The sequence below is a fragment of the Talpa europaea genome, assembly GCF_964194135.1.
Source record: "Talpa europaea genome assembly, chromosome: 9".
Lineage (NCBI taxonomy): Eukaryota > Metazoa > Chordata > Mammalia > Eulipotyphla > Talpidae > Talpa > Talpa europaea.
Genome location: NC_140076.1, coordinates 25786569 through 25814170, shown reverse-complemented (window position 1 = coordinate 25814170; position 27602 = coordinate 25786569). Strand labels below are relative to the sequence as shown.

The 27602-nt window shown below is 36.9% G+C and overlaps 1 protein-coding gene across 2 annotated transcripts in view; it reads left to right on the top strand.

Annotated features, from left to right (window-relative positions):
* FOXJ3 (forkhead box J3) overlaps positions 1–27602 on the top strand; it is a gene marked incomplete at both ends in the record, with an annotated part of 57692 nt that overhangs the window by 21841 nt on the left and 8249 nt on the right. Inside the window, 4 exons of one of the 2 annotated variants that reach the window (XM_084242175.1) lie at positions 6886–6969; positions 14626–14727; positions 21235–21363; positions 25297–25471. In XM_084242175.1, coding sequence (XP_084098301.1) covers positions 6886–6969; positions 14626–14727; positions 21235–21363; positions 25297–25471 — 490 coding nt within the window. The remainder of the gene's footprint in view (positions 1–6885; positions 6970–14625; positions 14728–21234; positions 21364–25296; positions 25472–27602) is intronic. The other variant, XM_084242176.1, reaches the window with a different exon arrangement.

The following is a 27602-nucleotide window of genomic DNA, read 5'->3' as shown; positions in this document are numbered from 1 at the left end:
TCAGGCTATTCCACTTACTTTGCTTTGTGACAAGTGTTTTTTAGGCATATCATATATAAAACTCCTTGATTAGTTTTTTTCATAGATAAAAAGTTTTAGCTCTTCCCCTAACTGCTGGCTGTGAGCTCCATGCATTTCAGCAGGGGTCTGGCATGTGGGCTTTTTCCACCAGGATTAAGAACTGGCTTTTGTCCAAATATGACCCTCATAAGAAGAAGAAGGCAGAGTTCTGTAGCTGGATCAAGTAACTCACAGGCCTCCCTTTGGCCCCAATTTCCAGAAAGGTCTGAAGGAAAGCACTCATGAATAAGCTGCAGCTGGACTCAGTCTAGAAATCCACTGCTGCTTCATCAAGGCCCTGGTCAACTATGGCATGAACACATTGACCTGTTTGAGGCCATGGCCTGATTGAGAATAGGAATATGACCATAGGTGCAGGTGTGTTTTCTTGCCCTGCCAGTGAAGGCCAAAACAAAGGGTCTGCAGAGTGGCATGGACATCTGTGTTAAATATTCAGAGAAGCAGGAGTGTAACTTTGATGACACCACCGTGAAGCCAGTACCGAGTGTCTCTGGTTTCCAGATGGGCACTAACAAATGTCCCAGCCAATCAGGCATGATGACTTATGGCTCAAGAAATATCTATATGACCTTAAAACCATGTCCTGCTACCCGTATATCACTCAGTCATCATTCTTTAGTTAGGGACCAACAAGGAGTGCTAGCCAGGTGGGTATGATGGCTCTTGGGACCTGGCGGCACATTTGTGACCCAAACTGGGGACATAAAGGTGTGACAACTCCTTTATGTCCCTAAAAGTGGGCCACACATGATGCCAACCAGAGTGGCTAGATCTTTGCCCTGGGTTAGCAGATACATGATCCCAAATACTGCTAGCAAGACTCAGTGGCTGATGGAGTTGTCACTGCTGAGTGTCCAACTTCAAGAGAGGCTCCAGAGTACCCCTCCTACTATTAGGAGGTGGGATACTGAGGTACCCTTGTGGGGGTGTTTGTCTTCCCACATGCTCACCCCATCTGATTTTTCAGGATTTTCTGGGTTTTCCTCTTGATTTCTACAGGACTTAGAGCTGCTAACCAGGAATCTGTGGGGAGGCATTGGGTTACCTGCCAGGGCAGCAGATTTCCCAGCAGGCTATGGGTGGAGGTGTAGAGGATGAAACCTGGCTCCCAAATTATTTCCTATTGCTTTTACCACTCTTCCCTTTTCTCTACTAATCAGTTCATGGTTTCTGTTATCGCAGAAATTTCAGGCAGCTTTAATAAAAGAAAAATAATTTTTTTTACACTGGAATATACTGGGGATAGTGGCGCTGGTACCAGAAGGAAAACAAGTTCTCTGGGATATGGCCAAACCACAGCCCTGAAATAATCATAGATGTCTTAAAAGACTGAATTTCCCCAGCACCCCAACCCACCAATCCTGGACCTACCTAGGGACCTAGTGGGAACACTGAGCCTGGTTGGGAAAATGGAGTTCTGAATAGTAGAGCAAAGCTGAACCCTCTCCCTGCTACTTTCTCTGTACTTTTCCTCATTGTCCTTCCAAGCCATGCATATGGGCCCCCACCTGGAGGCCTGTTTATTTGTTTATATTCCTAGTGCTAGCATTGTAACTAGTAGATAGCCTTCAACACTTGAAAATTTGTAATTAAGAGAAAGGTGGGTAAAAAACATCGATATAACTCACTATGAGTAGAAGAAAACGGAATCATGTCAAGTATAGAAAGAAAAAGTAAGCAAATCTGATATTTAGCAAGCTAGGAATTAAGGTATTTCCTTAATTTGATTAAAGAAAGTCAGTTTGCTTTATGAGACACTGAACATTTTCCCTCTTTGAGAACAAATAAGGAAGCTTGTATTCACTGTTAATCAACATTCTATTAGAAGCACAAGCAAAAGGAATAAGGTAAGAAAATAAAATAAAAGATATCAAAAACAGTTTCATTTGCAGTAATGTTGAATAATGAGACCAACATTACTCTGGTACCAAAAGCAGGCAAGGATATCACAAATAAAGAAAACTATAAATCAGTATTCTTTTTTTGAAAGATTTATTTATTTATTTATACAAGCACTGGGTACAGTCAGAGGCGTGGGTGGGTGAGAGAATTCGCCAGAGCAGAGAGAGCAGAACAGGCAGAGTGACGAAGTACACTCCTGAAGGGAGCAGCGGGTAGCAGGAGAGGTCTGCGTGCCATGTGGGACCCTCGCCAGTGGCTGGGGATCGAACCGGTGCTGCAAAGGCTGCGGGCAGCCTCGCAACCCAGCGCTCAACAGCTGCACCACCGGGGAGTCCCAAATCAGTATTCTTGATGAATATGAATACAAAAATCCCAAATCTTAGCAAACCAATTTCAACAATACATTAAAAGAATCATACATCATGATTAAGTGAAATTTATTCCAGGGATGTAAGCATGATTCAACACCTACAAATCAGCTAAATTCACCACGTTAACTAAAGGGAAGAGGGAAAATCATTTGATAGCATTGTAGATCAGAGAAAATGCGACAAGATTCAGCACTAATTTCTAATAAAAAACTCTCAATAAGATGGGGGAATAGAAGAACCATACCTCAGCATAATAAAGAGCATATGTGCCATAGCTAACACCATTCTCAATGGGGGAAGTTGAAAGCATTTCCACTTAAGATCAGATACAGGACAAGGCTGCCCACTTTCATCACTACTATTTAATAAAACATTGGATGTCCTAGCCAGCGCAGTTAGGCAAGAGAAAGATATAAAATGAATTCAAATTGGAAGAAGTGATACTATTTAAAGATGACATGGCAACATACATAAAAAGCCCTAAAAGAGTAAAAACCCTAAAAACTATTACAATCAGTGAATCAGTATATTGAAGTAGCAGGTAACAAAATGAACGTACCAAAATCAGTTGTGTTTCTGTATGCAAACAATATATATTTTCCGGCTAGCACAGTTGCTTTTCTTAGAAGAGAAAGAGAAAATAATCCCATTTATAATTGCACCAAAGTTAAATACCTAGGAATAAACCTAACAAAGGAGGTGAAAGAACTGTACAAAAAACTTTAGTAAGAAATTACTAAAGGAAGTAGAAGACAACGAAATGGGAAGTATACTTCTTGCTTGTGGGTTGGAAGAATTAAAATCATTAAAATGGTGATCTTACGCAAAGTAATATATACATTCAAAAAGATCCTTATCAAATTTTTTTTATTTTACATATTTTTTACATTTTTCATTTTTGCACAATGTATGCATTTTCATCTTGGTCATAGTCCCCATACAATTCCCACCCCCACTTATTTTGACCCTAATCCCCCCACCCATGTGTCTCTGGTTTATAGTTGCTTGTTGATTTTCAATGAGATACTTCAAAGAAATAGAGCAACCATTGCTAAAACTTATATGGAACCAAAAAAAGACCTTGAAAAGCCAAAGCAATTTTGAGAAAAGGACTGAGATGTATCATACTCGTACTTAAAACTATAACACAAAGCTATAGTAATCAAAACCATCATGGTTTTGGAATTAAAAAATAATAGATCAAAGGGGTAGAATTGAGGTCACAGAAATAAACCCACAGTTATAAGAGGAGTTTGTTTATGACAAAGAAACCAAGACTATACAGTTGAGAAAATAAAGTCTCTTGGCACATGGTTTTGGGAAGACTGATCAGCCACACACAAAAGAATGAAATGACCACTTACACCATATACATAAATTCCTTAGTTTCTCTATATTCCATATGAGTGAAATCATCTACACATCTGCTAGAATGGTTGAGATTGAAAAGACTTAAAATAACAAATGTGGAGCAGCTCAACGTTATTGGGAGTAGAAAATATTTTGACAGTTTGAGTCCATTTAATGGAATTTTAGAAAAGGCAAAACTATAATGATAGGAAACTGATCCGAGGTTGTATGGGATGGAAATAGGGGGCAAAGAAATAGGGATTGCTTGCTGAGTATACAAAGGAGCTTTTAAAGATGATAGAAATCTTGACTTTGGTGTAAGTTGTGTAAATGTATACATTTGTTAAAATTCCTTGAACTGGGCCTCCCTGGTGGCACAAAGGATTGGGCACCACACACTCTGAGGCAGTCCTCAACCTCTGCAATAGGAGTTCGATCCCCGGCCGGCCAGGGAGCAGCCCACATGGCGCAGCAGACCTTTCCTGTCTTGCTCACTGCTCCCCTCAGCAGTGTATTTTAGTTAGTCTGCCTGTTCTGTTCTCCACTCTGTCTCTAACTCAGTCCTCTAACCCTCCTGCATCACTGGCCTGTACCCTAGCTCTTATATGCATAAATAAATAAATCTTTAAAAAAAAATTCCTTGAACTGCATACTTAAAATGGGTGCACTTAAAAAAAAATCAATATACTCGACTGAAATTGATTTAAAAACAAGGACCCAAGCCCCCCCACCCCCCCACCTTTGTTCCAGTAGGCCCCACTTTGGGAAGATAATTGGATGAAATATGTGTTTATTGATTGGCTATAATTTGGCAGATCAGTCGTTCCCCCCCCCCCCCCGAGAAATAATGTTTTATATGGTAGAGGAAAAGTAACTTTTTAAAAGGTAGCTGCAAAGGACATTTTTTTGGGTAATTCTAGTTAATTAATCATTTCTAGGTGTGTAGTTCAGTGGCATTAAGTCTATTAATGTTGTTGTGCAACCACCTTCGCCTTCCATTTTTAGAACCGTGTTGTTAATCTATTTGTGACAAGTCACAGCCAATCATATTTTGTGTGGAAGAACAGGTACTTTTTTTTTTTAGTTTTATTTAAATATTTAATAGCAAGTCAGTCTAAATTTTGGGCTGGTTTCCCAAGATTAATTGACATTTAGGCATCCACTCTCATACTACTGGAACTTACTTCTAGGGGTATGGCTTTTGAAACTGTTGTCCAGTGAATTTGCTATTTCTTTCCCTACTTTGTTTTTAATTTTGATAAGGACTGAATCTAAAAACTTTCCTACTTCACTTACTTTGAAATTTGGTAACTGAACATACTCATGAAATCTTACGTTCAGGGTCTCCTCGGTGGCGCAGCGGTTGAGCGCTGTGTTGCGAAGCTGCCTGCAGCCTCTGCAACACTGGTTCAATCCCTGGCCACCGGGTGAAGGTCCCACATGGTGCGCAGACCTCTCCTGCCGCCCGCTGCTCCCCTCAGCAGTGTACTTCGGCCCTTTTGCCTGCTCTGCTCCCCGCTCTGGCTCTGGTGAATTCTCTCACCCCCCTGCGCTTCTGACTGTACCCAGTGCTTGTATAAATAAATAAAAATAAATCTTAAAAAAAAAAAAAGAAATCTTATGTTCATTTTTATTGCTTACTTTCTGTAGTGCTATATTTTATATGGTTCTTGGCAAATTTCTTAAAATCTGGTTGGCCTATAAACTGACCTGCAGTGACCACTTTGAAAAGATATAGGAGAATGCTGCAGGCGTAGCTGGGGAGAAAATCAGTGCCAAACTGAGTTACCTGCCTAAACTGGATATGACAAGATACTGGCATCATACCATGTACTTTGACATTCTTGGCACAATTTATTCAACAGCTTTTTTTCTTCCTATGTCAACAAATGTTTATTGAGTACTTGCTTTATGTCTGAGATTGTGCCTGTGAATGTAGAAATGAATTCCTGCCTTTAAGGAACTCATCGTTTAGAAGGGGATACAAACCTGTAAATAAAATTGTAATGTTAAGTACAATCAATGGTCTAAATGTATAGAAAGTATAAAGATTGATGAATTATTTGGTATGGTAGGAGGATGAAAGAAGGATTCCGTTAGATAAAATCCAAGCTAAATTTTGAAAATGGAAGATGAGTTTGTCAGTGGTAGGGAGGATATTATAGACAATGAGGTCAGCATGTAGAGCAGACATAGATGCATGAAAGACCATAGTATCTAAGGACACACATGGTAAGATTAATGGAATACTGAGCAAAAACTAAACTTTAATACTGTCACTGGGATTAATTGTAAGACTAGGACATGCATTGTATTTCTATTTCTCAAATACATCTCTCCCTTCTTTCCTTATTTCACTCTCTTCCTCTTTTTTTGCCCTCATCTCTCAAAAGTGTGTGTGTGTGTGTGTGTGTGTGTGTGTGCGCGCGCGCGCACAGAATAATTGAAGGAGAAAGGAACTAAGAATAAAGACCTTGATTCTGATTCTCACTCATAGATCCTCCACTAAGTAGACCACTTTCATATTTCTGAACTTTAGTATCCTCATTATATAATGTATAGAAACTATATGATCTATGCATTTGAAATTTTTTTTTTTGAGGGAGTCACAATTCCAAGTTCCTGGAGCAGGTCCTCTTCCAATGAGTGGTCTGAAAACTTGTATAAGAAGTAAGAGTATAAATAGTTAAATAGTGACAGAATAAGCAATAAAGATTTATGTACAATCTATTGTTTTCCAGAATGTACTTAGTATATAGAATACATTAGTCAGTTGCCATGCAAATTTGTAAGGTCCCGGCGGGTAGATGGGGGGGAGGTGGAATCTACAATATCTATATACATAAGATTCAGTTAGATTCAAATGTCATATGCTGTTGTAATTATGTGTTCAATTAAGAATATATATTTTTAAATATTTTTAGTTGATCATTTCTCATTTTGATTGTGCAGTTGTTCTTGGACTTATTCAGATGTGTTTTTTTTCCCTCCCCTCTCTTTGGTTATAAATTGTTATGAGATCTTTTTTTGTCACATCAAAACTAGTGTTTATTCTCATGCTACCTTTATGTTTTTACAGCTACAGAATGTTTACTTTGGAACAGGATTGCAAAAGACCGTTTTAATGTTACAGAGTTGCTGTACAATACTCTTAAAATATAATTTATTTCTTTATCTTTAGGGATCCTATTGGGCAATAGATACCAATCCGAAGGAAGATGCGCTGCCTACTCGGCCAAAGAAGAGAGCACGATCTGTAGAACGGGTAAAAGCTCTTTATCACAAATTTGTCATGATGGGGTTATTTTGTCATAAATTTGGATTTTAAAAGTTCGTTTCCTGTACAACAAATATAACCATAATGAAAGTAATGGTTCAATTAACTAGCATTTTCTTTTTTTCCTCCCCAAAGCACATTTTATACTTACTATTTTGCTTGATCTTAACTCTTTTGAGTGAGGTGGACAGTGTAGGAATTAAATAAGTCTTTTTTTTTTTTTTTTTTTTGTAATTAGGACATAGATTTTTTTTCTGAGACTTGAATTCAGGTCTTTTGATTTTTAATTTGGTTCTCCTGCATGTACAACACTGAGGACTGGTTTTAATCTCTTGTAATGCAGGTGGTCAGTCTGATTACACTGATTACATTGAATTTTCCCAGTTGTTCTGAAATGCTTTTTCCTGTTTCCTACTTTCTGATAGTTACCTGGTACACAATATTTCTAAGTGTATGTGTGTTAGAGAATTATTTCTTGTGAACCTATGGTTAAATTAATTTGCAAGAATGAAAGAGAAAGGGATTTACGTAGTTGTCCTAAGTTGTTCGACATACTTTTAGTTAAAGCATTGGCTGTCATTAGACATTAACCTTACCCTTAGTTTTTCCTCACTCTACATTTCCTTCATCTCAGCTCAAACACACACATACACACCCACACCCACACACAGCACCTACCCTACTATCTTTCAGAGCTGTTTAAAATGTTAGCTACACTGTGAAGTTTTTCCTCTTTCTTCATTTGCCTTATTGCAGGATTTTAAGTTACTTTACAGAATTTTCTTATACTTTAAACAAATTATTTGTTTCTATATTTGTCTTCTTTGCTGGGCTGTGATTCCCTAAAAGGCAGAGAGAATATATCTCCAGTGATTTTCACAGCTTGCTGTAGGCATTACTAGGGCAAAGAGAATGAAATGAGATGAAAGAAACTGAGTCAGTGTCGGCTCAAATACATTTGTTCTGTGCTCCTTACTGGTAATGAGATGAAACAACTCAACTTCAAGATGATAAGGAGCTTAAATTGGGTTTAAACTGAGATCAGGAGAGCCATAGCTGAGGCATAGCTTTGATGGCGTTTAGTCAGGCATATTTATGGAGCCAGCAGAAGGCATTCATCCAGTTCCCAAGTGATAAAGGTTTAAGGTGATCTTTCAATCTAGAACAAAATTGGCTTTATACAAAATAAACTTTAGTATTCGTGGCATAATCTTCTGTCTAGTAAGAGTTTTAATTCTAAGCTTGAAATATTGATGAGTTATGTATGTTATGGTTTAAGAGGAAATGAACTCCAGTTCTGCCCTTCAGCCTCTGCCTTTTAAAACAGACTAGGCATATGGACTTAAGTCTTGTGAAATGTGGAGTACAAACCATTTCATATTTTTTGCCATAGTTTGAAGGGAGGGAAGAAAAATCCACATATTTTTAACCCAGAGCATCAGCAATGATGTGTATTTTGAAGGACTGAGGAATTATGGTCTTCTCTATTACTGCTCTTTTCTGAAGTTACTGGAACTTGAATTGTTTTTGGAAATTTGAATTGGTGGTTAGGTTGTCAACTGTGCATTTCTTTTTTGATATTAACCCTACCTTTTATTCTGTAACCTTGTTTCATAGAGTAATCCTTATTTGGAAGCTTTTCCCTTTGCCCCCCATTTTTTTTTTGAAATCATGTTGTCAGTTTTATAATGGAAGTCTGTAGAAGTATAGGATTCAGATTACAGAGTGTTCTATATATGGAGCATCCGTTCTTGAATGAATACAATATACATTTTGAATATATATTCTTGAATGAATAAAATATACATTTTGCACATATTTTCTAATTCATTTTTTTACTGTTTATCTTTTCAGCTTTATTTTAAATTTAAAAATATATGAAAACCTCAACAATTTACCTTGTACTATTGTTCCATAAAATATCTAGAACCAGAGCCTTTCATTTATAATATTGATATTTATGAACTGTGTGTTGGTTGCTACTGTAGGAAAGGAACTATAGAAAGAGACTAGCAATAAACAGAGTATATATAATCAGGAATACCAATAATGTTTAACACTCTTAAAGTTAGTGTTCTTACAAAACATAATTTCCTATCCTGATAGAGTGGTGTGCCTATGTTTTTCATTTAGAAGGTTTTTTTTTGGGTGGGGGAGGGAGTATTTTGTTAGGACAGAGTTTGTATTGTAAGTAAATATTGGGTTTTATCTAAGGAAATGCCCGAGACAGTCAAATAGTGATGGCTCTTTGTATGATTTTATACATTCAAAGTTTTGTTAATAACTATTGTGTTATTAACCTTACATTCTTAACTCAGTTCTTTGAACCACCTCCCTTACCCTTCATGTATATGAACATAAGTCTGTGTTTTCTCTTGATTGTCAAAATACTTACTCCTTTCTTCTTTTCTTGAATTCTCCTGTCTTGCCCTCTGTTCCTCTCAGCAACAATGCAGAGGATTTCAGTAAATCCCCCTTTTCTGTTCTCTGTCTCTGGTGAATTCTTTGACCTGTGCCTCTGACTTACATCCCAATTTTTCCTGGCAACATTTGGTTGCCCTTACGGGGAGAAATTGGATACAAGGACCCCTTATTCCTTCTTTTTGTTTCTCATTCTCCAGTGGAATATGAGGAAACCTGGGAACCACTGAAGAATCAGGTTGGGGTATACCCTAACGTTACTGAAAGATTCCAGGCACCCTCAAAGATTCCAGTCACTACTGTGACTGTATTAGGCAGAGAACAGCCTTTTCTTACTTTGAAAGCCCCAGTAGGCTATTTGGCTTGTGGATGTCAATTGAATAGGTTTGACTTAGGCATTCCCAAGTATCCTTGAAAGGCCCCACACAAGCTGGGCAAACCTCCATAGCTGGGATGATGGGTGGTTTCATTTTCTTCTTGCCTTTAAAAAAAGAGTTGAAATCCTAGATCCAGTGTGATGGTCTTTGGAAGACAATAAGATCATGAGACTTGAAGCCCTCATGAAAGGGATTATTGACCTTGTAAGAATAGGTCAAAGAACTAGTTCTTTTCTCCATGGTCCTGGAATTGTAGCCTGTCTTTATTACCAGTGCTTGCATGTTCTGGTTCTTACCTTTAGCCATTGAGGTCTGCTGTGACATGAAAGTGACTATGCTTGGTGACCCAGCCCAACAGGGAAAAATCCCTTAAATTTCAATGTCATGTCCTTACAAAAACTTTTCCTGATTTTGCTGGGTCTTGATTACCTCCAGCTCAAAAATAGTCTACATGCCAAAGTTGCGCATTCTTTGGTGGCTTGTTCTTAACCCCCTCAATGCTAAGTATTGATAGATGGAGCTGCAGTGGACAAGTTTGTGAAATGTAGGGCTATAAACATGAATGAAAAAGTTATCGAGAAGATTAGCATGGTGTTGGGTTTCTATATACATGCTCAAAATTGAGTGTAACCTTTCATTTTATCTGTTTGATATATTTGATATTTGTTTGGTAACTGTTGTATGTCAGGCATTATGCCATGGCACAAAGACAAAGTATATGTGGAAAGTATTATAAGAAGGATATAAAGTATTGTGTGCAGAGTAAGGTAAGATTGTGTCTTACTGGGACTCTTGAGAAGACTATGGATTATGTGATTAACTTTCAAGGGGAGAGAGACAGTGCAAATTAGAACATTTATAGAGCGCGTATTTGAGTTGTGTAATGCCTGCCATGAGCTGGCATTCTTTGAGATGCTGGGGAAACAGCAGTGAACAAAAAGATATCCTTTGCTCTGGTAGTTTACTTTTTCTTATGGAGGGCTTTGGAGGATGGGGTAGAGGAGGCATGAGATAAGAGGTCTTGATGCAAGGTACGATACAGGGGTACAAAAGTTTTTGTTTTTGCAAGAGAGCTTAGTATTCTGTCTTTCAATTAATTTGATTATTAATTTGCATTCATGCCTTTCATTGAGAATGAATGCATGTGTTTCACATTCTAATTGTTAGAACTAAATATTGGGTGAGTTGTGGCCTACAAACTGGCTTATTGTCTGCTTGTGTAGCTCTTAATCAAAGAAGATAAACTGATAGGCTAGGTTGACTCTACATTCATAATGTTGCTTATTGTCTCAGTATTATTAGTAGTTTCCTCTTCATTCTTAAACTATCATGTGGATGATAAAGTATGTGGCTCCCCTGAAGATGAAAACTATGGGGTCAAATAACAGAGAAGCATAATTGATTCTAGGGCTTGGGAAAGGTTTTATTGAAGAACTGATGTTTAACTGGAGGCCTATTAGATGAACAACAATAAGACAAATGAGGATGTTTGGTATGTGAGGGGAGCTTACATGTGAAGACTAGTGGTTTAAAACAAGTGCTTAAAAATCAAGGCAGTTACTCTTCAGTGTGGCTGCAGTGTAGAGTCCAAGAAGGACAGTGATTTCCTGAGGCTTTGATATTCCTATCCTATTAGTTTCTGTTTTTGTATTCTCTTTGATCTTTTATATTTTGCTTTTTGATTTGGCTAGATGTTCATTTCAACCAGTATTGCTTATTTGTTAATGAAAAGTGTCCTGCTACTGGAAGCTGCTTAGTGCAGAAAAAAGTTTAAAAAACTTTTTTCTTCTATTTTCTGTAGACATTTTTCTTTTTGAAGCCCAACAAGCAGATATACCATTCCAAGGAAGCTGATGTCATGTAGAAAAGGGAACCCAGCTTGGCAATTTTTCGTTAAAGAAATGCTCTGAGACAATGAGTGTTCCACAGTAGTGCAGTTTTTCTATTTTATGTTAATAATCACAGGACATACTCTATTCTCTTCATTCTTTGATTGCCCCCCCCTTTGTTTTTCTTTTTTTTCTTTTTTAAAGGTATTATTTATTTATTTATACAAGCACTGGGTACAGTCAGAAGCGCGGGAGGGTGAGAGAATTCACCAGAGCAGGGAGCAGAGCAGGCAGAAGGACCGAAGTACATTGCTGAGGGGAGCAGCGGGCGGCAGGAGAGGTCTGCGCGCCATGCGGGACCCTCCTCCAGTGGCCGGGGAGCAGCCGGGGATCGAACTGGTGCTGCAGAGGCTGAAGAGGCTGCGGGCAGCTTCGCAACCCAGCGCTCAACTGCTGCGCCACCAGGGAGGCCCCCTTTTGTTTTTCTTAATTTCAACCTTGTGTCACCTTGTGTCTTAATTATTTCGTAATGCTGTTCTTTGCTTATAGGAATCTGTAATGCTAAAGCAGTGTTTCTCAGTATGTGATGCCCTTTCAGGGGGTCCGCAAAGTCAAAACTGTGTTTATAATAATATTAACATTTCTTTAAAGGCCTTTTGTTCCCCCAGAATTTTTCAAAGTTGATGTGACTTGTTATTTTGCCATAGGTGGAATGCAGGGGTAGATATGAGAATCCAGTGGTTTCCTATTAAGCCATGAATTAAAGCAGTTTGTAAAAGTATGTAAAATAATGCCTTTGTCTTGTTTTGGAATTTTAAAAATCTCTGATATACTCTCAAAGACTTAATCTAAGCAATGCCACCCTCAATGCTCTTGCATGGTGTATATTTTTTCTTGTATTTCAACCCATCTGTGCCTCTGTATTTGAAACTGTGAATCTTGTAGGGCACATATATCTGAGTCTTTTTTTTTTTTAAGCATCTCTACCAATCTCTGCCTTTTTATTTTAGATCATTAACATTAGTGTAATTATTGATGTTAGGCTTAGGTGTGCATTTTATTTCCTATTTGATCTCTGTGTTTTAGCTCCTTTCTCTTCCCCCTGTAAGCCCCCTCCCAACTTCTTCATCCTTCTTTTAGAATATTGGGACTTTTTATGTTCTATTTTAATTTCTCTATTGACTTTTTAGCTATACCTTTTATTATATTAGGATTGAAATTAGGATTATTGTATTAGGATTGTAATCTAACCCTTAACATCTACTTAGAGTTATATTGTACCACTTCCAACCATATGTGTTCACTTTGCCCTTTCTCTCCTCATGTAGTTGTACTATGTATAACATCACAGTGTTACAAGTTTTGTCTTAAATCATGTGATTTTTTTTTAAGTCTAATAGGAAAATAACAGTCTTCCACATTTACTTAGATGTCTAATGTTTTAATTCACCCATCCAGGTTTAAAGTTTCCTTTTGCTATAATTTCCCATCAACCTAATGAACTTTCTATATTCCAAGTGTCATAGCAACAAATTCCCTTAGTTTTCATTCTCTGAAAATGTCTTTCTTTTGCCTTCATTCCTAAAATAAAGAATATTTTCGGGCCTCCCCGGTGACGCAGGGGTTGAGCGCTGGGTTGCAAAGCTGCCTGCAGCCTCTGCAGCGCCAGTTCGATCCCTGGCCACCGGGCGAGGATCCCACATGGCGTGCAGACCTCTCCTGCCGCCCGCTGTTCCCCTCAGCAGTGTACTTCGTCAGTCTGCCTGCTGTGCTCTCCCCTCTCATCTGGTGAATTCTCTCACACTGCCGTGCTTCTGACTGTATCCAGTGCTTGTATAAACAAACAAACAAACAAACAAATAAATAATTAAAAAAATGGTTCTTTTAAAAAAAGAATATTTTCATTAGGTAATGTAGATGATATACTATCGCTCATTCAATCTGGATTAAAATTTTTATGCTTTCATAAACTTTAAGAGAGTGAACACTTTAAAGATGTTCAGACTCTTAATGATCTCCATCATTTTTATGAGACATGCTTATTTTCCATTTATTCCATTGTATGTGGGATGTCATTTTTCTCTGGCTGCTTTCTATATTTTTCAATGATTCACTTATCATGTATCTCTATTTTTTCTTTGAATCTGTCCTGATTTGGGTTAACTGCTTAGATTTGTTAATTTGCCTTTCACTGAATTTTCAGTCATTTCTTCCATTTTTTTTTATCCTGCGCTTTTGTCAGTTTTCCTTGCCTGCTGCATATACCTCATTTTGGTGTAAGTCATCCTAGGCTATACCTAAATTAAGTTAAAATAATGATAAAACAACTGAGAGGCATAAACCTGAGAGACTTTTTCCTCTCTCAAGTAAAAGTCTGAGAACTGATAGGTGAATCAGAGTGATAATCAGCTCTGTTCCACAAGATCATTCAGATGTCCATGTCTCCCCAAGATCATTCAGATGTCCATGTCCATGTTTTACCCTCAGCTTTTTGGTTAAACAAGATCAGCACTACTGTTTCTGTGTCCTAGCCTACAATAAGAGGGAAAGAAAATGAAGGACAAGAAAGTTCCTTTCAAAGACATCACCCAGAAGTTGCACTTGTTCTTGCTTATGGTCCATTGTTACTCATTGTGAAAAGGCCACAACTAACTGCAAATGAAGTGGGAAAAGATAGTCATTAGCTGGCAGCCATGAGTTGATAACATAGAATTCTGTTACTAAAAGGGAGAAAGTAGAGAATGGAGATTAGGGAACCATTAACAGTCTTGAAGTTTTTAATTTTTGCTAATACCAACCAAGTAAAAGAGTTGTTAAGGAATAGCCACACCAGTGGACTTTATAGGATCAGGTCAGCATTTTAAAATATAATAGAGGCGATTTCAGTAGTGGATCATTTTCAGAAACAAAACACAAAGCTGGATAGATGTTGGAGAATTTGATGAAATGCCTTCAAATTGTATTAAAGTTGCTGGATATATAAGGTAATAATTATTTATTTTGTTCTTGTATTGTAGGCCTCAACTCCATATAGCATAGATTCAGATTCTTTGGGAATGGAGTATATTATTTCGGGAAGTGCCTCTCCAACTCTGGCAATCAACACTGTGACTAACAAAGTAATTCTTTTTAAACACTTTTGAATGTCATTGAGTAATACATTTAATTTTCCATTATAATAACAATAGAATTCTATATGGTGGAGGTTAAAGGTGATGAAAGTTTGGCTAACTCATGTATAGCAACCTGAAAGCTGATCCCATTTTGTTTTGCGTTTTATACACAGAGAAGAAAATATTTCTCTACAGCAACTGGAAGGTGCATAGTGGGATACTCTGTATTTAATTCTTGACACTGCTATTTCCCATTGATAGAATTTTGGAGTCATCATTTTATTGAATGAGTTTGTTTTAAAATTATTAATTACCCCTCTAAATATGTAATTGAAAAAAAGACTATTAAATTCCCAGAAAGTGAACAGAATCCAGTCCAAAATTTGGACAAATGCTTAGATTTTATTGGAATATGGTCAACCTGTTTCAATATTCAAGTATAGGTAAAAGCCCAGAAATGGTATGTTATTGTTTGATGCATTTTTGTGTGTGAATCAACACTCAAAACTCATTAGATACCTGGTGGAACACAAATATCTCTTCTTTACTAAGTCATTTCTTAATCTCATATCTGAAAACTCTAAAAAAGACACTGGGAGGTTCATGAAGTAACTCAGTTTTGTGGATGTTTTCTTTTTTTAATTTTTTTTTTAATAGAGGCATGTTTTATTTATTTGTTTGTTTGTTTTGTTTATACATGCACTGGGTACAGTGCGGGAGGGTGAGAGAATTCACCAGAGCCAGAGCGGGGAGCAGAGCAGGCAGAAGGACCAAAGTACACTGCTGAGGGGAGCAGCGGGTGGCAGGAGAGGTCTGCGCACCATGTGGGACCCTCCTCTGGTGGCCGGGAGCAGCCGGGGATCGAACCGGTGCTGCAGAGGCTGCAGGCAGCTTCGCAACCCAGCGCTCAACCGCTGCACCACCGGGGAGGCCCTGTGGATGTTTTCTTTACTAGACCATGAGCAACTTTTAACCATACATTTCTCACACTCATGCTCATGTTCTATTTCATTCTAGCTTTTACCCTCCTTCTTTCTCCTTTGATTTCATTTGCTCTTGCTTGTATGTCCCTCAACTTTCCACTTTCTCATGCACATAAATACAAAATGTATTTATATACACAGTTGTGCTAACATAGTACACATGGGATCTTTTTATTTGTAGAAAATAATAAAAAGGAAACATTGTATAATCAGAATAACTGATCAGATTTCCATTTCAGAAAAGAAACTGCTAACTCACATCTTTCAGATAGCAGAGTAAATCCATATGGAAACAGCCTAAGTATCCATCAGTAGATGGATAAAGAAGATGTAGACACTGGAATGTTATGCAGCCATGAGAAAGAAGGAAATCCTGTTATTTACAGTAATATGAATAGGCCTTGAGGCTTTAGGCTAAGTGAAATAAATCAGAAAGAGAAAGACCTATACAGTATTGTATCACTTATATGTGGAATCTAAAGAGCAGAGTAGAATGGTGGTTACCATAAAGCAGAGTAGAATGGTGGTTACCAAGATGTGAATGTTTGAGGTACATGGGGACATGTGGTTATACGGCACAAACTTCAGTTTTAAGATGAAGTTTTGGTGATCTAATGCATAACTTGGAAATTATAGTTAATATTATAATATTATATAGTTGAAAATCATTAAGAATAGTGGATCTTGGGCCTCCCTGGTGGCGCAGCATTTGGGTGCTGGGTTGCCAAGCTGCCCGTAGCCTCTTCAGCGCCGGTTCGATCCCCGGCTGTTCCCCGGCCACCGGAGGAGGGTCCCACATGGCGTGCAGACCTCTCCTGCCGCCCGCTGCTCCCCTCAGCAGTGTACTTCGGTCCTTCTGCCTGCTCTGCTCCCTGCTTTGGCTCTGGTGAATTCTCTCACCCTCCCACGCTTCTGACTGTACCCAGTATTTGTATAAATAAATAAATAAAATCTTAAAAAAAAAGTGGATCTTAAATGTTCATACCACAAAAAAGAAATGGCAATTAATGAGGTGATGGAGGTAAGCTACGGTATTAATCATTTTGTAGTATCTGAGAATATCAGGTTAACATGTTTTATAGTTGAAACTTACACATGGTTAGCTGACAGTTATATTTCAAAAAAGCTAAAAGAGAAACCAGTTAGTATCAGTGCATACCATGGAGAAACTAAAGGGCAGGTGGAACATGTATATAGCTACATAAAAGATATTTTTAAAAATCCAAATCAAACTACCTAAAGGTAAAAAGTATGTCTGAGTTGAAAAAGACACTGGATGGGATTACTAGTACATTTATTCATTATACCAAGAAAAATTAGTGAACTTGGAAATACAATAATAAATATTACCTAAAATGAAACAGAGAGAAAACTGGCATAAGAGTTAATAGCATTAGTGAGCTGTGGGGGTGACTTCATATAAATTTGTTACTGAAATCTGAATCTATGTAAAGGAATGAAGGATATTAGAAATGGTAACTACATGGATAAACATAAAGCCCTGGATAAATTAAATTCTTTTTAAAAATAATAATGAGCAGTTTAAAGCAGAAATGTATTGTGGGTTTATAACATGTCACAGTAAAATGTATGAGGCGAAATGGAAATGTTATGAATGAGAAGTAAAAGCATAACATTTGGGAAGGCAGAAATAAAGTCGTATTCATGGATGATGTGGTTGTTCGTATGAAAAATGCAAAGAACTAAAGATAAACCTTTAGAATTAGTAATGAATTTAGCAAGATCAAGACCGGTGTTTCATTTTAGAAAGCAGTTTTATTTCTGAATAATAGCATAGACAATTAAAAGGTAAAACAACACTTTAATGTTAGCATTTTACCTAGGATTAAACAAAAGATGAACTCTACCTAGAAAATCAGAAAAATTTCTGAGTAAAAGAGATACGAGTATACAATTTTCATAGAGAAAATAATTGTAAAGAAGTTAGTTTTTCCTATGTTGGTTTACAGATTTAAATTGATCCCAATCAAAATTCCAGGATGCTCTTTTGGGATGAGGGGAGGAGAAAATGACAAGCTGATTTTAAAATATAAATGGGAATCCAATTGGCAAACAGTATTTGAAGAAAATATTGAAGAAAAGAGAGAAGATTTATACTTCCAATTATCAGTAATTGATAATTAGGGAACAGAATTCAGTGATGTCTTTGAATAAATGGGAGTGGACCAATGGAAAAATCAGATTTTCCATTTACAAAAATCAATTCCAGATGGACCTGAGACATAAATATAAGTGATGAAACAAAGTACTCAACTGGATGAAAAAGGATAAAATGATTTTAAAAAATAGAAAAAAGGAAATAATACAGATTAAGTACAGGCATTAATGCAATAGGAAACAAAGCATTGTGTAATCATTTAGCTAAATTTCCTGCCAGAGGACAGAAAAGGATATACATTGCATGATTCCATTTAAACTCTGTTCAAAAATAGAAAACTAATCAATATTGGTAGAAAACTGTATAGTGGTTACTTGGGACAATAGACAGAAACGATAATTACTAACTGGTGAATGGTGATTGGGAAAGTTCTTGAACAGGCCTACTGGAGTAATAATAATATTCTATACCAGTGGGTCTGTGGTGTGTGGATACCTGGGTAACCAAGACCCTTTTAGGGTTAATGAGGTCGAAATATTTTATGATAATAACTATAATATCTTCTCTTTTCTTTTGTATTTTCACTGATGCTGCAAAAGCAACAGTATGTAAACTGCACAAATCCAGGCAGTAACAGCTAACTGTACTAGTAGTCATTATATTCTTCACTGCTACATACCCTTTAGATTAAAGAAGGTAATCAGTTTTATTTAAGAAAATCCTCGGTGAAGCAGGAAAAATAGTTGTATTATTGAGTATACATCTTTGTAATATTCTGTATGATGAAGTGAGAAGTATGCATAAAACCATTTTAAATTGCATACCAAAATAGAGTTGTTGCTTCAAGGAACATTTATAGAATTGTTTGAGTTATGTGATTGGGTTGAACTAGCTGCCTTGTTCATGGATCATTGTTTTTACTTGATAGAACAACATTAATGATTATTCATAGTTGGATATTTGGCAGATTAATTTTCTTGAAAATGAGCAAAAGTGAGTGCCACTACAAGGGTCACGGATGATTAGTACCTCTTGCCAATGATAAAGTTTAAACTTTTAAGCCAAAAACAATTTGGAAAACATCTACCATCTACTACAGTGAGTCTTGATAGTTTCTCAGTCTTCAAGGACTTTAAAGATTCTCTAATAAAATTAATGGTGGTGTTAGCAAGTGTGATATTTTGGTGTTATATAATAAAATGTACCACTACTTGGAAGATCTCTATAACTTGGAGATCAGTGTTTTCCAAATGACCAGTACCTAATGTTATAAAATCATACTTGGTTAAATGATTCATTTAAAGTACAAGGTAAAATAGCGGGCTTTAGTTTAGTGACTTACAGTTTCAGATTCTATTTTGCAACTAATCTTTAAAAAATTGTCACTTGTCAGGTGTTGGTATAGTATCAAAGAAGGCTTTCCACAATTATCTGAAAAGTCTAAAATATTCTTCACTTTCCATTTCCATCCATCTGTGTATGTATGTGTCTGTCTGTCTATGAGTGATAGGTTTTCTTTCTGTATTTGCACCTAAACAGCCTATTGCAGGAGGTTAAATGCAGAAGCAGATGTGAGAACTTAGCTGTTTCCTCTTAAGCCAGGCATTGAGGTTTACAAAAATGTAAAGGAATGGCACTCTTCTAATTTTAGTTATTTATTGGAAGAATTTTTTTATATTAACACATAGTTGATGTGTAATTATTTAAAATTGATTAATTTTTAAATATTTTGGAGTTTTTAATTCTGCTTTGCCAATTATTGATAGACACATCACCATAAACAGAAACTTCATTCCTCAGTTTGTTAGACCTGTAAAAGAGTTCTGAGATCAAAGTTTGAGAACTGCTGTTTTATGCTTTGATCTGGGTGGTAAGTGCATGGATAAACCTATATTAAATAATTTGTGCATTTGTGTAAACTAATAATAGTCTCTGTATATTTTAATAGAAATGTTTATCCTTCCAAATAAAATAAGCTATAAAGATTTGTCCAAGATAATGGAAGGTATTTCTGACTTTATTGATAAGTAACTGAGCACAGACAGAAGAGAATGAACACCTAGGAAAATGACCATAGGATACATATGATTTGTTGATATTGTTTGTTTTATAGGTTTTTTTTTTTTAAATTATTTCTAGGAGGCTCTAAGGTTGTATGTGTGTATATTCAATTTACAATGGAAGTATTTACCAGTTAAATATTTGTCAGAGGTTTCTTTATTTCCTGCTCTTACACTCTTCTGCTTTACAAATGTTTCCTAGACACATAAAGGCTCTTAACTGATGTGAATGTGGGACAGTTTCGTTTTGCCTTTAATATAAAGGCATATGCTTAATTTTCCACATATTCAGCCTCTTTTGGCAAATGTTTGTAAGCATTGAGTACAGAAAGATAGTGATAGTTCATTTGGTTACTAATTCAACAAATATTTATTTACATTGTTATTTATTTTTGTTCAGTAGGTGATTTCTCTGCTAGTGTGTAGTCCCCCTAAATCTTCCACCACCTGTGAACCATCATTATAGTCCATTGTGCTTTTCCCATCCTTATTTTGACCCATCTCTCTTCCCCTCCCCTTTTGTAAGCCTCATATCTATAGTTCAGCTGCAAATTTTGGTGCGTGCTCTTTTTTTTTTTTGGACCCTTTTTTTTTTTTGGATTCCCTGTATTCCTCCTATAAGTAAAACCAACTGATATTTTCCTTTATCCTTCTGACTTATTTCACTGAGCATAATCCCTTCTAGCTCCATCCTTGTTTCAGCAAATACTTGTTATTAATTGTATACTAAGCAGAAAGCACTATGCTGTTTATGATTACTTATTAAAGACTTTAGTTGTTAATAGACTAGTAGTGGTAAAAATAAGTTAGATCTTAATGCCAAATATATATGCAAGTAGGAATAGAGAGAAAGGCAGTCATAGTAGCATCTGATTAAAACCTTGAAGAAAAGTTAGACTAGTTTTCTGCTTTAAAAATACCTTTTTCTAGTTTCTGATTTAAAATTATTATGCTTATTATAAAGTCAAACATTGTAAAAATACATACTACCAGTGATATGTCTTTGAGAATACCAAGCCCTGCCAGTTTAAGTAAAAATAAATTTGCATTGTTTAGAAATACTTAGCAATAAAAATCTACTGTAATCCCCTCATTAAATGTTGATGAACTAATTATGCTTGTTAGTAAGCTGAATTTAAGTACATCTAGACAGAATATGTTTAGTTTGAGAGTAAATTATTTCATGGTGAACATGGAATTAATGATGAAATTAGGGTGAGTTAAGCACCAAAGGAAAGACCATTTGTCTTTCTACCATATACCGCCGTAGTTGCATTTTTTTGTAGAGTTGCTTCAATAGTACTCCTCATAGTGGGCACTACTTATTCAAATGTTTCTCTTTTCATTCTAGGTAACATTATATAACACTGATCAGGATGGTAGTGACAGCCCACGTAGTAGCCTTAACAACAGTCTTTCGGACCAGAGTTTGGCATCTGTTAATTTAAACAGTGTTGGAAGTGTACATAGTTATACGCCGGTAAGTTGTGGTGATGTTAACTTCTTTGTTGAGTGTTCACCTAGTACTTAAAACCTAAACCAAACATAATTGGAATGAAAATAAAAGATGAAGCTGTCTATTTCTCACTAATTCATTAACTTGAATAAGTAGAACAGATGTCTACTTCGGTAGTATTTTTATGATGTTAATTTTTCTTCAATCAAATCTTATTGAGTTGGCATTTGTTTATATAGTGGTATAATTTTGGGAGTACCTGATAGTGTTTTAATTGGGTGTTCATATTTTACCAAATTAGGTACAAATATATTTTGTTACATATTTTGGTCTCCTTTACTCCATCTGTGCAATTGGAAAAGGAAAAATAAAAAGTACTTTAGTCTAATTCTATATTTGATGATATTTTACAGTCCTTGGTAAAAAAGCTCCAAGGATGTGTGTGTCAACTTATTTTCCTGCTATAGACTTGAGAAGAGTAGTCTACAAACCCTAAAGTTAGGATAACCTTGTACCCAATTGTTAACTAGTCTTGTAGTTTCAGTTTTGGTCTGGAAAACAAAACTTTTATAAAGATACCTGCGTGTGACTATTCTTGCTCCTGTGCTAATTTTGTTATTTATTATAAGAACATCAGCCTTGGGTTATCTGATACTTCTTTTCAAATCGTCTGGCAACCATCTCTGTCAGTAGACAGAGAACAGAGCCCAAGATCCATATATGACACTGTTCATTGGTATAAATTTGATCTCCTGAGATCACTTCCTGTTCTTGAATATGTAAACAGGTAAAATTTTTCACAAGTCAAAGATAACAAAAGGGGGGAGTGGGAATAAAAGAAGAAAATAACATAAGGAAAACAAAAACTTAGAGACCAGAATAAAAAATCACATTGTAGGAAAAAAGAAAGGTAACAGCGAAACTCTTACCTGTATTCTGAGGGGGGGAAATTAAAATATTCTCCCAGAATGCAGAAGAAACAGATAAAGGAATCAAAAATATGTAAAAGAAGGTGCTAGACATGGAGAATTCAGAGTTCTATGTATTTCTGAAGAAGAAAGTAGAATAGTTGGTATAGGGGCAGTTTCTAGAGGAAATAAAGATTAAAGGAGTTACTGAGTTTTAGGAAAGTTAATAGGAGAAAACTTGTTTTTAGATATATCATGGCAGTTTTGTTTTTTTTTTAAAGATTTATTTTTTGGGTCTTCCCGGTGGCGCAGCGGTTGAGCACTGTGTTGCAAAGCTGCCCGCAGCTTCTGCAACACTGGTTCAATCCCTGGCCACCGGGTGAAGGTCCCACATGGCGCGCAGACCTCTCCTGCCGCCCGCTGCTCCCCTCAGCAGTGTACTTCATCAGTCTGCCTGCTCTGCTCTCTGCTCTGCCTCTGGTGAATTTTCTCACCCTCCTGCACTTCTGACTGTACCCAGTGCTTGTATAAATAAATAAAAATAAAATCTTAAAAAAAGTTTATTTATTTATACAAGCACTGGGTACAGTCAGAAGCACAGGAGGGTGAGAGAATTCACCAGAGCTAGAGTGGGGAACAGAACAGGCAGACTGACGAAATACACTCTCCCAGAGGCTGGGGATCGAACCGGTGCTGCAGAGGCTGCGGGCAGCTTCACAGCCCAGCGCTCAACTGCTGCGCCACCAGAAGAGGCCCTATCATGGCAGTTTTGAAAAAATCTTAAGCAATTACCCATGTAAATACTTTGGCAGAAGAAGATACATTCAAAGAGATACAAATCACTCTTCTCTTCTATAGTATTAAATGTCAAAAGATAATGGATTAATACTTTATGCGGATATTTGAGGGAACAGCTTTGGGATTACAAACAGTCAAATTTTCATTCATATATGAGGTCAATAGAATGACATTCTTTGATATTCAGAACTTAGAAAGTATCCTACCCTTGTTTTCATGTACTTTTCCTGAAAAAAAAAAAATTGATAAAAAGTGCTGGGTAAGAATGACATTATGATAAAGAACTAGTTGTAGCATCGAAACAAGCTAAGCAAAGGGCTAATGATTTTAATTTCTTTCAAAATAATTTGAATGTAGAAAATTTCTAAGCCAAAATAAATAAAAATATAATGAGGAAAAATTCAAGCAGGACATTTAGAACTAGGTGACAGACGTAAGAACAGCTATCCATTATACTAGTAAATGTAAGAGGGTTAAACTCCCCTGTTAAAAGCTAGATATTTTAGACAGCTTTTTTTTTTTAATTTAAAAAATAAGATACCAAGTAGTCATAAAGTACATCATCACCTGTTTTTGTACTTGTGACATATACACAAATTGAGCCTTTAAGGACACAGTGAGCTCTAATGTATTGAGGCAGTTTTAGTACTTCAGATAGAAGTCAGATGAGGATAGTGTCAGCTTCCCTCACCCCACGGTACTTCACCAGACCTGAGGAACCAAATGACAAGACTACATATGTGCTTGGGTCTCTGTAGCTGGGAAGTGTTACACTCCACCCTGCTGCTCAGCAGCTGTGTAATCCGTACCGTAAGGGAGGGAGTGAGGTAGCAGTCCTGTGCTTCTCTGGAGATTGGCAGGTGAGAAACTGTCTCTCGGAAACTTCAGCAAGATAGATAGGTGAATGAGAAACTGCCGCGTAACTGCCTCCTCCTACAAGAAAGAAATGCAGTTGAGAAGTGGTGAATGTGAATTTGCTATTCATAAAACCACTGATCATCCCTTGCTGCAAGACAGTGTTCTACTGAGGTATACATCATCCTGCCATTGAGACTTGTCTGCGTGGCCTACGTAGAGATATGTAAGGTTGCCATAGTGCCAATGGTGGAGACCATTTCCCCACAGAAAATTTGTGTTTTTCCATGTTATTGCAGGTTCCTTGTGAGCGTCATTTTGAATGGTTGCATAAATTTACAGTGAGTGTTCATATCTTGATTTTTCAAAACACCACATGGTTGTTTACCACCTCTTGACTTAATCTTCAAGAAATACAACTGGTCATTTTTTATTAATTTCTAGTTATGCTGCCTTCAAAGATAATTCTTGTATTTTAGGAGTTATGCACTTTTTTTTTTTCCTGCATAGCTTAGGCCCCAGATTTATTCTGGTTTTCTCAGAAACTCTGTTGGCCTTTTTTTTTTTTTAAAGATTTATTTATTTTATACAAGAACCAGGGAACAGGCCAGATGCGTGGGAGGGTGAGAGGTTTCACCAGAGACAGAGTGGGGAACAGAACAGGCAGACTGACAAAGTACATTGCTGAGGGGAGCAGAAGGCATGACAGGAGAGGTCTGCTGTGCCATGTGGGACCCTCACCAGCCTGCTGGGATCGAACCAGTGCTACAGAGACTGCGGACAGCTTCACAGCGCGGCACTCAAGCTCTTGGGCCACCAGGGGGGGGCCTCCGTTGGCCTTTTGATCTTCATCTTTCATTTCCTCATAGTTTTCAGTAAAAAAATCATGAGAAATGAAGATTAGATGTATTGAAATAAGTTGCTGCTTTGGGTAGTACCATGCAACTACAGTATTTGGGTTTAAATACTTAAAGAGTAATTGAATAAATGAATGAGAAATATTAGTAGCTTTGCAGTATAGTAGAATTTGAGATGAAATTGCTTCTGAAGAAATCAGTATGAAGATTCTATAGAAACTGAAAGGATCCAGGTCTTGCATAACACTTTATAAGATTTTGAGCAAACAAGTCATTTAAATGCATTGAACTCTCTCCCCTCATGTTCGAATTGTAGAGGTTAGGTTATACTTCTCTGGTTCTTCAAGATCCAAATTAATAATTTTGTAGTCTATTCTGTATGTGTACCCAACCTAACAGGATGGGAAAGCCAAAGACAGGGAAGTTTATTTCCTTTGGATTCTTTAACTTGTTAGAATATTTTTAGTTACATATTTTCTGTAATGAACCTATTCTGAGAAGGAGCGACTAAAATTGATAATATCTTCTTTCAATATTAGGTGACAAACCATCCAGAACCTGTTTCGCAGTCATTAACGCCACAACAGCAGGCACAGTACAACCTCCCAGAACGAGACAAACAGCTACTTTTCTCAGAATATAATTTTGAAGATCTCAGTGCCTCATTTCGAAGCCTTTACAAGTCAGTTTTTGAGCAGTCACTTAGTCAGCAAGGTAAGTTTGTGTTTTTTAAAATACTTTTTGTAAATTTTCATTGAAAACTTTTTTAAGAATTGTTTTCACATAGCAGCTGTTTCCTTACTTTTAGAACATTAGTAGGATTATGATCGGGATTAAATTCTCATTTATGCTTTTGTATCTTTACTATATTCTGTATATATTTACATCATAGCACAAGGATGGCAGGTAAATTTCATCTCCTACGCTTGCTTCTCTTTGGTTGCTGGTGGTGCCTTGAAGAATTTTGACATTGCAGCTGTGCCATATGGAAGATCGCCATAGTTAATTACTGGTGTTGGGCTCGTGAAGTGTTTGAGTGGTAAATATTGTACCACAAGAATGGATGTACTCCTTTCTTTTCTGACTAGTATTAGCAAATTGCTAACTATTGGAACATGTAGCAACAAATTTGCAATTTCACATGTGGCTCATAGATGAACACATTAGCTCGTAGATGAACACATTAGTAGTTAGCTTTGGGTCATTGTCTTTTTTACAGTATGCTTAAATCAGATTTTAACATTAAAGGTGATTTTGGATAAGATGCTTTTTTTTTTTTTAAGATTTATTTATTTATGCATACAAGAGCTGGGATACAGGCCAGAATTGCAGGGTGGGTGGGATGGGGTGGTGGTGTGTGTGAGAGGATTCAACAGAGACAGAGTGGGGAACAAAACAGGCAGACTGACTGAAATACACTGCTGAGGGGAGCAGCGGGTGAGACAGGAGAGGTCTGCTTCGCCATGTGGGTTGCTCCCTAGAGGGCTGGGGATAGAACTCGTGCTGCAGAGGTTGCGGATTGCCTCATAGTGCCGTGCCTAACTCCTTGCGACACGAGGGAGGCCCCCATAAGATGCATTATTAAGTGTTAGCCAAATGCTACATTATTGCAGTCATGTGTTCCACTAGCTACTGGTTTAATTTTAGGTAGTATCAAGATGTTATATCCTCTTTCCTTTATGGAACACTAGTTAGAAATTGCTGGGAACTCTAGTATTGAAACTTTTCCTTCTTTGTTTGGCAGATTAACTGTTCATCCTCTCATTCAGAGCGCTTACCTGTTCATGACAGTGAACAAAAAATAGACATCCTTGTCTCTATAGAATCTACATTTTAATGCTTATCATTGTGAGATACTGTGAAAGTTGATGGTAATATTTATGTGTTGTATATATTAATATCAGTGGTTTACATAGGGCATTGATTTATCTGATTATTATCTTTCTGTCTATAAAAAGTACAGAAAAAACTAATAGAAGACTTGACTAAGTAGATTCAACCTTGGTGATCATAATGGAAAAATAATGACTTTGAAATAATAGTGGCAACAGTTTCTGATGCCCATAATGTTATTTTTATTATACTAATAAAACTAAAAGAAAAAGAAAAGGTCATTCATAGGTATTCTGGGTCTAGCCCATGGAATACCATAGAGTGAACTAAGTTAACTGCATCTATCAGGACCTCAGCATCCCTATTTGTATAAGTTAGACAATTAGACTGATTGTTCACTCACTTTGGAGTCCTTGACTTTTGTGAAGGTCTGTGGAAGGAGGCATTTGCACATGAAGATTTAGCAGATGTCCTTTCATGGCTTCAAGAAACAACTTTAGGTTTATTGTTTTTGTAGATTGTGCTTCTGAAAGGTATTTTGTTTTATTTAAAAATAATTTGGTATTGAAAGTTTTGATAGAGATCATATTTGGGTTTCCTCTTAATATGCTAGGACTATTGGAAGTAGATAATGAAATAACTGCTTTCTTTCATCTTGCTGTAATAACCGTTTTATTCCCTAGAAATGACAATTTTCCAGGGCCAAGGCAAGAAATTTTATTAATTTCTCTGCCTATAACATCTTTACTTACTAGATTTTTTTTTAAGATTTATTTATTCATGCATACAAGCACTGGGGTATAGATCAGAGGTGCAGAGGGTGAGAGGATGTGGAACAGGCAGATTGACTGAAATACACTGCTGAGGGGAGCAGCGGGTGAGACAGGAGAGGTCTGCTGCTTCATGTGGGTCACCTCCCTGGCCAGCGGGGGGATCGAACTCTTGCTGCAGTGGCTGGCAATAGCTTGATAGCGCTGTCTTTAACCCCTGCACCACCAGGGAGGCCCCTTTA